The sequence below is a fragment of the Lactuca sativa genome, chromosome 3 (assembly GCF_002870075.4).
Source record: "Lactuca sativa cultivar Salinas chromosome 3, Lsat_Salinas_v11, whole genome shotgun sequence".
NCBI classification, from domain to species: Eukaryota; Viridiplantae; Streptophyta; class Magnoliopsida; order Asterales; family Asteraceae; genus Lactuca; species Lactuca sativa.
This window is the reverse complement of record NC_056625.2, coordinates 143,624,378-143,637,501: the sequence shown is the minus strand read 5'-3', so window position 1 is coordinate 143,637,501 and position 13,124 is coordinate 143,624,378. Positions and strand designations below refer to the sequence as shown.

Below are 13,124 nucleotides of genomic sequence, written 5' to 3'. Positions count from 1 at the left end.
TTATTACCCAGTTACCGCCATGTCACTAAGTGTTACCGGTTAATAGAAAAGTAACTGTCGGTATGAAAAAAGTTTGAAAATATTTGGCATACATGAACCTAAAATCGCTTCATGGACAAAATCGATAAAAATGACGAAACTTAACGACTTTTATGTCAAAGACCTTAATTGATTGTTACTTGTATAATTGTTAAATATGTAATTCTTTTTCCAAAGTTATTTTTTGCATTAAACAATGCGTTATTGAGATAAAAGCCCTCAATTTTACACCAAATGTTCCGTTTTGTCCCATGTCTATTTTTTTGTGCGTTAATACCCTAACAAACCGGAAAATCGGTTTACTTTTGCCCTTTACCCGGTTTTTACCTCTTACAGTCGGTTACATTCCCTACCCACCGTTCCTTTCTTCGAAGATCTCCTCTCTTCGACCTTTTTCTTCTTCTCTTCTCTATACATCCTTTTTCTTCTTTCTTCCACTGATTATCCATCACCATCTCATTCACCTCTTTACTCTCTAAAACGTGAATCATAGCAAACCCTAAACCCCTTCTACTATTCATCATCTTCTCCAACTGCTACTTATTGATTATCATACATGCCTGAAATCAATTCCTTTTGAAGAACCTACTTGAAATTGATTAAACAAGGGGCAATAAGGGGTGGGGTTTGGTGCTTGATTGAATAAGGAGTGCGATTTCTATTCATCTGTAAGCTCCTAGTGCGTTAGCAACTTCCTTAACTAGCGTTTTGAGCATATCTTCGTTTTAAGAGAAATCACAGACTCCTTAATCCCAAATGTTTTTGTACATGTTCAAAGACACAAATCGTCATTAGATATTATCACCGATCAAACCATCCAAACAAGTATCCAAGGGAAAATGATAATTTCTCATCTTTGAAGTTTCTGAATTTATAACTCTTATCTCCCTTTTTCTACTTATAATCGACTTTAGTGACAATATTATCAACTGATTATCAATTCGTTACTTATTTTAAATCACAAAAACCTGTTACTTATTGTAAAACGCTTTTTTATTTCACTTTGTTTGGTTTGAATGGTCTTGAATTCGCATATGTTTTCAAGTAGCCAAAGAGTCTTTGATTGTGCCTATTGTGAAGTTATGTGTTCCGTCATGGTACCTAAAACGGGTTAGAAAAAGGGGAGAAGAACAGTGCACTCTGAAGGTGCTCGATGAAATGCATGAAAGAAAAGCACCCCCACGATCTCCTATTATGAAGCGATTTAGTTACATTGCTTCTACTTTATATGAAGTATGTTTCATTTTTGTATCATAGAAAGATAATAGTTTGACGGGATATCTTAAGAAAAGTCCCAATATTTTGGGAAAACTTTTAGTGCAAATACCATAAAAACCACAACATTTTCACGTGTAATTGAGAAAAGCCTTATTTTTTTGTTGGCTCTCGCCACAAATGGGACGTAGAGTTATCACTCTACCCCATTTAACGATTTTCAAGATTAACTTTGTTAATTTTTTTTTTTTTTTGCAAAATCAGTCCTAAAAGTTAAATTTGGTCCCTGTAGTTTGCAAAAAATTGCACCACATGTCCAAAACTCAATTTTATGTTTTTTAAATTCTTTATTTTCATTTATTTTTTAGTCAAGACTAAACTTGTTTCTATATTTTTATCGTTTATATATATATATATATATATATATATATATATATATATATATATATATATATATATATATATATATATATATATATATATATATATATATAGGAGTAAGATCAAATGAGAACACCTAAAAGGTTGAGAACGTGAGAACAGATCTGAACCATTTAAATACTTAGATCTAAGGTTATTATTAAATGGACTATTTATGAAAAATTCTAAAACTAATGGTATTAAAGTGTAACTTTGAAATGATCAGAAGGGCATAATAGGAATTGCAACTTTATCTATTTCCTATAATTTCTCACCCTCTCACCTATTTCCTCTCATCTTTCTCCTATTCCCCCGTCTCTCTCGTCACTCTCTCTCTAGGGTTTTATAACAAATTCGCCTCCATCATAAAACTCACGCCATCATCGATCTGGGCATCACCCAGTATTACACCATCACAGAGCCAAAAATCACAGACCCAAAAATCGAATCTATACAACTCTTCTTTCTCTTTGATCGACGCCACGCACAAGAAAAAATCACAGGTAATGGTATCAATTATAAAACTCGAAATTGGACCTCTTCTCTTCTTTAATCGATCGTACCCTTCTTAAATTCTTTTCTTTCTTTCTTGAAATTGATCACAGGTTCTGTTATATAGAGTGTAATAACAAGCCACTAGTTGACTTTTGGTGCTTGACTGATCACTGAAAAGGAAAAATAAAGGCAGAAGATTTTTGGCCCGGTGGTTCAGTGATGGAAGACCCTTACCATCGATCCTCTGTCCTTCTTGAATCTGTCGCCAACAGTAAACTGAGGTAAGAATCTCTAGTATTCTATTTGTTTCATCTTCTTCTTGATTTGATAAGAACAATAAAAAGAACAAAACAGATGAAACATCAATCCGTTGGGGGTGTTTGGCTATTATTTTCACAGGAAATGGGAGAAGAAGAACATAATGATTCCTTTTTTTATTGTTCTTTTTGAAATCAGTGGGGTTTGATATGTGTTATTGTGTTTGGAGTTTGATGTTTGGCAGAATTTGATAGGCTTAACTGGGTGTTTCATCTCTTGCTCATTGCTTGATTCTTCTACACTTATAGAAACACTGAGATGGATATTCTTAGTCAAACTTCCAATACATCTCCTTTTCCAATGGATCATTCAAGAAAGAAGAAAACAAGAAGCATACGTGATGCCCCAAAGAAAGTGGCTGCAACAATTGGCAAGTGGAGGAAGGCAGAAAGAAAACGACAACAGGGGGTGTTTGGGTTTCTTCGTGTGTCGTAAAAGAGTGGAAGAAAACAGAGGGGGTTGCTGCCCTTGGCTCGCCGGAAACCACCAACAAACACCTTTGGTGGGGGTGTTTTTGTTGCACCTCGAAGACATGCGAAAAAGAAGGGAGTGTGAGAGGAAATGGAAGAATGAAAATTTGTATTTATCTATGAATAGCAGTGTATTCATTTGTGAGTAGCAGTGCATTCATGTGTGAATAACAGTGAATGAATAACAGTGCATTCATGTGTGAATAGTAGTGTATTCATTTGTGAATAACAGTGAATGAATGTATTTATTTATGATTATATGTATTCATTTATTCAATTCTGAATAACAGGGTACTTATTTCTTAATAGCATTGTATTCATTTGTGAAAAACAGTGTAAGCATGTGTTAATGGGTATATTTATTTATGATTAGAGGTATTCTTTTTATGAAGAAATGATAATTTTTACACTCTTTTTATTTTCAATTGATTAAAAAAAATTGGATTACTTGTAAATTGATGTGTATTTATTTGTGATTGGAGTAGTATCAGGTTTTTTGAAAAAAAATCATTTATGAATACAAATGTACTAATTTGGTGTTCGATTTCTATTCATTTTTTTGAACACAAAAAAAAAGTGAAATAGGAGAAAAAAATTGTTTTTTGTAAGAATTTTTTTTTTAGTTTTAAAATAAATTTTGGTAAAAATGATTTTTATATTCCATTAATAAGAAAAATCAAAAATTGAATATTTATTTCTTTTTTGGTAACTGATCCTAAATTTAAGGGAATTTGATTGAATTTTAGTTTATTTTAATTTAATTAAAATATACAATTACTAGTATGCCTTTATATATTGATTGGTCCAGAATTGTTCTCGCGTTCTCAACCTTTTAGGTGTTCTCATTTGATCCTCTCCCTATATATATATATATATATATATATATATATATATATATATATATATATATATATATATATATATATATATATATATATATATATATAGTTTTTATTTTTCGTTTTTTGTTTTTTTTTATGTTTTGTTTTTCGTTAATTTGATAACTTCTTTTGATATTTTTGAGAGTGTGTAAGTGTATGAATATTTTTTTTATATTTATCGTATTTTTTTTGTTTTTTTTCATATTTTTGTTACGTTTTGTTTTTCGTCAATTTGATAATTTCTTTTGATATTTTTTAAAAAGTGTAAGTTATATGAATATATTAGAGTATATTATATTTTTAGTGTTTGAGTTTTTTTTGGTTTTCTAAGAAAACGAAAAAAGAAGAAACAAAAATAAAGAAAAAACAAAAAACAAAAAAAAGAAGTTAAAAATAAAAAATATATAGAAAAACAAAAAAAATATAAAAACAAGTTTAGTTTGACTAAAAAATAAAAAATAAATGAAATTAAAGAAGTTAAAAAACATAAAACCGAGTTTTGGACATATAGTGTAGATTTTTGCAAACTACAAGTACCAAATTTGAACTTTAAGGATTGATTTTGTAAAAATATTAACAAAGTTAACCATGAAAATGGTTAAATGTGCTAAAGTGATCCATGTGTGGCCAGAGCCAACAAAAAAAAATAATAATAAAGCTTTTCTCAATTAAGCGTAAAAATGTTGTGGTTTTTATGGTATTTGTCCAAATTTTTAATAAAGTCTTAATTGTTTTTTGAATAGAAAAAAGTCCCGACTGTTTAACTTTTTAAACAGAAAAGCCTAAGAAACCGGCTAATTTATTCAGTTTAACCGTTTTTGTTTTTCTCAGCATGTCATGAGACCAAATCAATTTTTTTCAAAATTATGAGACTTTTTTATAGACTTCGTCAAAATTTATATATAATATATTCACGTATTTATGTATTTTTTTAGGTTTTCATATCTATATGTTTACGTGTTTTTATGTATTTTAAATGTATAAACATATTCTTTTTTACTTATTTATATGTATTTTTAAATATTTTACATATTTTTATGTGTTATTTTTTATGTATTACATATTTATATGTATTTTTACGTATTTATGTATTTTTTAAAGTTTTCTTTATATACAGATGTTTATTTATTTTTATGTATTTTAAATGTATAAACATAGTTTTTTTTTTACATATTTATATGCATTTTAAAGTATTTTGCATATTTTTATTTGTTTTTTTTACATATTACGCATTTATATGTATTTTTACGTATTATGTACCTTTTAAAGTTTTTTATATAGATGTTTATGTATTTTTATGCTTTTTAAATATATAACCGTATTATTTTTATGTATTTATACGTATTTTTAAGTATTTTACATAATTTTATGTGTTTTTTTATGTATTACGTATTTATATGTAATTTTACGTATTTATATATTTTTTTAATGTTTTTTATATAGATATTTATATATTTTTATATATTTTAAATGTATAACATTATTATTCCTACCTGTTTATATGTATTTTTTAATTCAAAACTTCTTCACAAAAATCATCTAGACATACTCGAAGAAGTTGTGTGAATTGGATGAAAATGTGAAAAATTCATAAATACGTAAAAATAATATGTAAAAATACGTAAATATACATAAATACATAAAAAGAATACGCTTATATATTTAAAATAAATAAAAATACATAAACATCTATACAAAATACTTAACAAAATGCAAAAATATGTAATCTATCCATCTATACCATCTTATAAAGCATACATAATCAATGTCTTAAGTACAAATTCTAAAACCTTAGGTTCAAAAAATTAAGCATGTTATCTTATAAAACAAGAAAAGCTGATCTGGACCGTTGATTCTAAAATGAGAGGTGTGGATTTTAGTTTTGGCAATCTAAGTGAAATGGTTTCAACCAATCAGAATGGAGAAATGGTTAATGAATGGTTTGAGAAGCATATGAATTAGATCACGTTAAGGAAAAACTAGAAACAATCAGAGAAACCTTAGAAAAAAATTTGGGCGGTCGATTAAAAAAAACTTGGGCGGACTTTTCAAATTTCAAAAGTCAGTCAAAATAAACCCTAAAAACGCCGATTCTTACCTCACTTTCTCTCATTATTCTTCCTCATCACCTCCCTCCATTAGAAATCATGGCCTCACCATCAATCTCCCATCGTCGTTATTGCTAGATCCACATACAAACTCAAGTCACCGTGGTGTCAATCACCAGGCACCACCACCACACAATTGTTTTTCAAGTTCCGAAGCTTCCCCTTTTGACCAAGATTATCTTTCTACACCCCAATCATCTGGTATTTCTATATCGACATAAGAGCCTCGATGATGCTATTCAAAGCTATACGGTAGATTTCATGCAGCTTGACTTCTCACCACTTTGAACCGATGAGAAACTTGTGTATTTTTTTGGTTTTCTGGTCTTATTTTCCATCGATCTTTCAGTTGTTGATCTTATCTCTAAAAACTCTTGACACTGTCGACCCCCATTTCTGGTTATTTGGTTGTCTTTTTGAATTCATGTGCATATCAATGTATGATTTTATTGATTTGATTGTCAATTTTGAGTGTGAAATTTAGGACTTTTTCATCGGCTGGATTAGTTCGGATGGCTAGGGCAGTGAAGATGTGAACACTGTGGTTCATGGAAGAACTTTTTGAGGGAGTACGCTGAAATAAGTGACCTAAAAGATGAAGCCAGTTGAAGATTCTCAAGCATCAAGGTGTTTTTATTATGTTTTTCTTTTCGAAATCCAAATTCTTAGTAAATCTATTGAGTGTTTCAAGATCTGTTGGTTTAGGGTTACTAACAAGAGATTTTTTAATCTATTTTTAGGGCTTGATACAAACCCAACGTTGTTCATTTAACAAATTCAGATTTTGGGGTTTTAGGGTTCGGTTTAAATCTTAACCTGAAATTGATCGACTTCTCCTGTCTGCAACGATCAGCCAACCATGATTTTCGTTCACTTTTTATAGCCATCACTTCCTTCTCCCTGAATATGAATACGAATTGTCACGCTAATCTGGTTGTTTTTTTTAATCGTTGAGAATCTACCATCGAGAAAGGAGGAAAGTAGTTTAAAAGAAATTATGGATTTTATTTTTATCTAGATTTTTTCTCTAAGAGTCTACCTACAAATCTCCATTTACACATTTATCAAACTAACTCAATTTTCTTCCCTGTTCTTGTAAGGCATCTATGGCTTGAAACCCATGTGAAGCATATATAACAAAGCCTAACCATGTTTTTGACACTGGATTTGGATTTGACTTAGTATGCATTTGTTTTTATGGTTGTTTATATCTGATGTCATCTCTGATTTCTAGCACATGACTATTTGGTACCCAGTGGTCATGCTCTACTGGAGATAACATCAGGTCAAAAGTTCTTGAAATGGGTGCTAATTTTGGGAACCAATATCTCATATGTATATGTTTTTATTCAATATGAGTTTGCTATCCTTCCAATTTTTATATCTTAATTTTTTGACCCCAGATCCATCCCTAATATCCTCTCATCATTATCTATCTTCTCCTAGGCCATATGTCATTTCCTACATTTTTTGAAGCCCATGTTCAACATCTTTCCTTCTGTGCAAGTATATAAATCAGTTTGTAAAGAAACAAAAGTTTGACATTCTTGCTGTATCAGGTGCACCAAAGAATGAGCTAAGGTTTGTGTAGGGGTAAAATGGTCAAGTATGGGTTGTGCAGGATTGTGCTGGAGTTTGACAAGGACAAGAACATTTTGAGGACGGCTTGTGTAGGAGAAACCTCGATACTTACCTGGTTTTGTTTGTTTCATCGGTTGTAGTTTATTTGGAAGATGTTGATGTTGCCACAAGGAAAGATGTTGTCTTTTGCTGCTCCAACTTAGATGTAAATTCTCTTTTTTATGCCCTTTGGTCCCAGTAGGTCCAATTGAGTTGGAGTTTCTTGGGTTTTGTGTTTATTTTTTTAGCTTTTAATGTGTTTCTATGTTAAATTAAATGGGGTTGTTGTAACCTGATTGACAAGTCTTCTAATATTTATATGAAAATGCTCTAAGTCTTAGTGTACATATTTCCCATATATTATTTTGCTTCACATATATATCTTGTCTTTGTTTTTCCCTTTCAACTACACATCCACAGAAAGATCAACACTTCTATAAAAATTAGCTTCCTAATTATACACTGTCGTGCCTATCAGTGACCCATTTATGTGTGTGTGTTGTTTGAAATTGAATTTTGATAGGCAACATGCAATTACCTAAGTTAAATGACCCAAGTTCTATAAAAACTTAATGGAAGTACTTTTGATTTGTATGTATTGTTCATAAAAGTGTATCTTTTGTAAGTGTGTTGTTAACACACAAAATATATGAGCACTGATATTTAAAAACTAGGTAACTAAATCTATTTAAGACACAAATTCTAAAATCTGATATTTAGAATAGTTAAATTTTGGATTAAAGTTTTAGTAAGATGTGGTAACCACATGGAATTTAGTATTTAAAACTAAGCCTATTAAGATTTGAAATTCTTCCTAAGGTTTTTAGGAATTCTAGCATTTCATTTACGAGAAACATATACAACAAAATTTATTTTATATACAAACAACTGATCAGTTAAATTAGAAGAAAGATTTGTGGCTTAAAAAACAAATTATAATAGTTTTTACGTAAATTACAGTTGATAATATTAAAACATGATTATGATGAATTTATATTAAATGAATTTGTGAATATTAGATATCTTTAAAAAAAATTTAAAGACTAATGCGTTTGGATTTGAATCCAATTATGTAAACCAAAAGGTCTATTTAGAATTAATGTTATGATTAAGATTTTTGTTTTACATTTTTTTATTATTATAAACTAATAATGAAGTTGTATATTACCCTTTGTTTGTCATGTTAAAAAATGGTCAAAACTTAAAGATTAATCAAATACATTTCATAAAAATAACAAATGATTTATCTTGTTTATTGAGATCCATTAATTTATTGTGATTTTCTATACAATTTAAAATACTATCCATACTTATGGAAAAATATAATGCCTATAGTATGTTTTTGGAATACTATCCATACAATTCTAAAAAAAAGCTGATATAATAATCAATTTTAAACCCTTCCGGGGACTTCAGAGACTTTCCTGTGATCGGCGGCACATCCTTCCAGCTCAGCCCTTCTTCTCCGGCGTGTTCAAACGCCGACAGGGCCTGGGTCCTAATTACCTTCTAATCGTCTTTCATCAGTGGGTTATTCTGTTCTCCTATTTTCTTGTGGATTTGTTCGGCTCCTGGTGCAGAATCTTTTGAAATCTAATCGACACAATGGTCTCGTTTGGTGAGGGTTGGAAGAAGAATAAGCATCACGTTCACAAAGCCTCCATCGACACAATCCATGCATCTTCCAGGTCTGATTCACACTCGTTCTATATCACAAATTTCCCAGATTACATTATACATTCCGATATTTGGCGTGCATGTTCTCGGTTAGGAAAAGTTTGTGATGTTTTTATCTCCAAAATGCTGTCACGAATGGGGAAGCGCTTTGGTTTTATTAGATTTCTGGGCAATATTAACGTTGATTATATGATTAAGAATCTTTGTGAAGTATGGTTTGGGTATCACAAATTTTTTGCCTCTGTTCCCCGTATTCAAAAGAAAGCTACCAGCCCCTATATGGAACCACCTAAGGAGGTGAAGAATCGGGAGAAACTACATGTTTCATATGCAAATGTAGTTAGAGGTGGTAACAGTGACATTTCCTCTTCTGACAAAGATGAAACGGCCATTATTCTTGAATATGGGAATTTTGTTATTGATAATATAAAACTTGCATGTCTAGCCAAGGCCCGTGACTTTAATACTCTTCCCAACCTGGGAATGTTACGCCATGATGAAGGCTTTGATGACTTTATTATCAGATATGTGGGTAGCTTATGGGTGATGTTTGAATTCAAATCCAAAGAAGCTTGTAAAATCTTTTTGACAAGCGATGCAGTTAATCATTGGATCACTGAAAAATGAAAATGAAATAAAAATTTCGTACCATCTGATCGTATTGTGTGGGTTGATGTCGAAGGTCTTCCTCTTCGTGCTTGGAGCAAAAATTCTTTTAGACTTATTTTAGCAAAATATGGCTCAATTACTCATCTTGATGACAACATAGGTGAAGATGTCTACAAGTCACGTGTTTGTATTATCACCTCGTTTCTTGGCATAATTTCTGAAGTTATCAAAGTTAGCATTGATGGTGAAATATTCCACATTCGTATCAAAGAAGCTCCCGGTTGGAATCCTACATTCGTGTGTGAATTCAACAACATTGATAATGATAGTGTTGACGCGACTCATAGATTTGAACAAGATGAAGATGGTAGCAATAGCAACGACTCGTTAAATGATAAGGAAGAGGGCTCATTTGATCCTTTTGGCATTTATGATGTTATGAACAAAATGGATAAAGATGAGGAAATTAACAAATCATCCAAGATTCAAAAAAATACATCCCAGGGGAAAAACCGGAATTTTTTCCCAACCAATGAAGACCCATCATCACAAGAATCTCTTCCTGATGCTGGTCCAGGTTTAGTACATGTTGGCCACCAGAATCCCAGTAGTCACGACCCACCCCCACACTCTACTCCGGCTGAAGACATGCAGGAAGCAACACAACCCCCCACTGATGCTGTCAAGTTTGCGACAACAGCCCCTGGTGCTGCCAAGACTGCGATAACAACAACAGTTGCTGTCAAAAATACGATAGCTGCTCCAGCTGATGCTCCGGATGCCACCTCAACAACCTCAACTCATTTTTTCTCTAATCATCCTCAGAAAGAATCTGCATAAAATTTGAAAGTTAGGGACACGAATGCTGTTTTTACTGAAGCTTGTTCTTCCAAGGATCGATTACATAGTAAACCGTTGGGTTTTTCTGGAGCATATGGTCGAGTCTCGGGCATTAACTGTTCTGAAGAGGATCTATCACATCCCCCGGGATTCTCAAACCAGCGGGTTTCGAATTCAGGGAACAGTCAAAGTGTTTCAGGTGGCATTGGAAAAAATAATTCATTCCTAAATGAATTACAAAAAACAATTGCTATGGGAGAAATGTTGGGGTATAATATGGACGGTTGTATGGATTGTGTTACAGAAATGTTTCAGGTGGCATTGGAAAAAATAATTCATTCCAAAATGAATTGTTTGTCAATTAACATCCAAGGGGCGGGATCTAGTGATAAGAGGAGTTGGATAAAAAAAACTATGTAATCGTCATAAAATCAATTTTTTAGCTATTCAAGAAACTAAGTTAGAGAGCATCGACTTAGTTATGGCTAGATCTTTTTGGGGTAATTCTTCCTTTATGCATGCTTTTTCTCCCTCCCATGGAGCTTCTGGGGGTATTCTGGTAATTTGGGATGTGGATTTGATTTCACAAAATCGTGTTTCCATTCATGATGGATTTGTTGCTATAGAAGCGGTTTGGGTTCGTTCGGGTATCCTAGTGAATTTTATAGTTGTGTATGCTCCTCAAGGGATTAGTAATAAAAGGCTTCTTTGGAATGAAATTTATAATTATATCTCCAACTCTGCTGGGGAATGTATTGTTATGGGGGACTTCAATGAAGTTAGAGACGAGTCTGAGAGATCGGGTTCGATATTTAATATGTCTTCTGTGAGAGTATTTAATGATTTTATTAATTCTCTTGATCTTGTTGACATTCCTTTGGGTGGCCCACGATTTACTTGGAGCGATAAATAGGGTTCAAAATTCAGTAAGCTTGACAGATTTTTGGTTACAGAAGGCTTTTTGGATTCTTTTCCTCACCTTTCAGCTATGGTCTTGGAAAAGAATATTCCCGATCACCGCCCTATTCTTCTTCTGGAGCATCGAGTAGATTATGGTCCAACTCCTTTTTGCTTATTCATTCTTGGTTTGATATGGAGGGGTTTGGTAACATTGTTCGGGAGACTTGGGCTACCAAGACGGTGGAGACGGAGTTGACTAACCCTTGGGTTATCTTTAAGAAAAAACTTCAGCTTCTTAAATCTAATCTCAGGGAGTGGAACTCCAATCACCGTGTTATGGCGGGTAGTAAAAAGGAAAAATCTACAAGATTTATTAGAGTCTATTGATAATAGGCTCATGGAAGATGAAGGCTCTGCTGACTTGAGAGAACAAAGAGTTTCTTTATTGAAGGAGATGTCTGATCTTGACCATCTTGATCAACTTGATCTCGTTCAAAAAGCTAAAATTCAATCGGGCATCGAAGGGGATGAGAACTCTAAATTTTTCCATGGTTTGCTTAACCGTAAAAGGCGACAAATTGGCATTCGTGGTTTGATGATCGATGGTGTGTGGGTGGATAATCTGGCCAAGGTTAAAGAAGGATTTCACAATTATTTTCAGTCTTTATTTAAGAAGAACTCTTCAAGAAGACCGGTAACAGACGGTGCTCTCTTTAGTACTCTATCCCAAACGCAGGTTGATTATTTGCAGTCTCCTTTTTCCTGCGAGGAGATAAAAAAGGCTGTTTGGGACTGTGGTTCCAATAAAGCCCGTGGCCCTGATGGGTTTACTTTCGGATTTTTAAAAAGATATTGGGACCTCGTTGCAACTGATGTTGAGGCTTTTGTTCACCATTTTTTCCACCATTCTATCATTCCCAAGGGGTGCAATGCTTCGTTTTTCACTATTATTCCAAAAGTGAGAGATCCTAAAACTCCAAAAGATTTTAGACCCAACCCATTAGCCTTATAGGTTGCCAATACAAAATTATTGGCAAACTTCTGGCAAATCTCCTTGTAGAAGTTATTCATAGCGTCGTTAGTCTTGAGCAATCTGCTTTCATCAAAGGCAGACAAATCCTGGATGGTCCCTTTCTCCTAAATGAATTGGTTGCTTGGAGTAAGTCTTCCAATAATCCTTTGATGCTTTTCAAGGTCGAATTTAAGAAGGCTTTTGACTCCTTATCTTGGGATTACTTATTGGAAATTATGTCCATTATGGGTTTTGGGTCCACGTGGTGTCGGTAGATTAAGGAGCATTTGTCGACTGGTAGGGCTTCTGTGTTGGTTAATGGTTCCCCGACTGGTGAATTTCAAATTCACCGTTGGTTGAGACAAGGTGATCCCTTATCCCCTTTTTTGTTTATTTTGGCTATGGAGGGTCTTCATATTGCACTGATGAGGGCTCGTGATGGGAAAGCTCTTAGAGGGGTCTCTATTTCTGGAATTGAGATTTCACATCTCCTTTACGCAAATGATGTTATATTGATTAC

General features: G+C 32.7%; 1 protein-coding gene across 1 annotated transcript; it reads left to right on the top strand.

Annotated features, from left to right (window-relative positions):
* The first annotated feature begins 11,173 nt into the window (after nt 1–11,173).
* Nucleotides 11,174–12,604, top strand: LOC111885699 (uncharacterized). The gene is made up of 2 exons (XM_023881943.1): nt 11,174–11,339; nt 11,904–12,604. The coding sequence occupies exons 1-2, from the start codon at nt 11,174–11,176 to the stop codon at nt 12,602–12,604; spliced, it is 867 nt and encodes a 288-aa protein (XP_023737711.1).
* Nucleotides 12,605–13,124: the final 520 nt, after the last annotated feature.

Coding starts and splice junctions, on each gene's coding strand:
- LOC111885699 (XM_023881943.1), top strand. CDS start 11,174: ATGGCTAGATCTTTTTGGGGTAATTCTTCCTTTATGCATGCTTTTTCT. Junction 11,340..11,903: donor AGCGGTTTGGGTTCGTTCGG/GTATCCTAGTGA, acceptor ATCTAATCTCAG/GGAGTGGAACTCCAATCACC.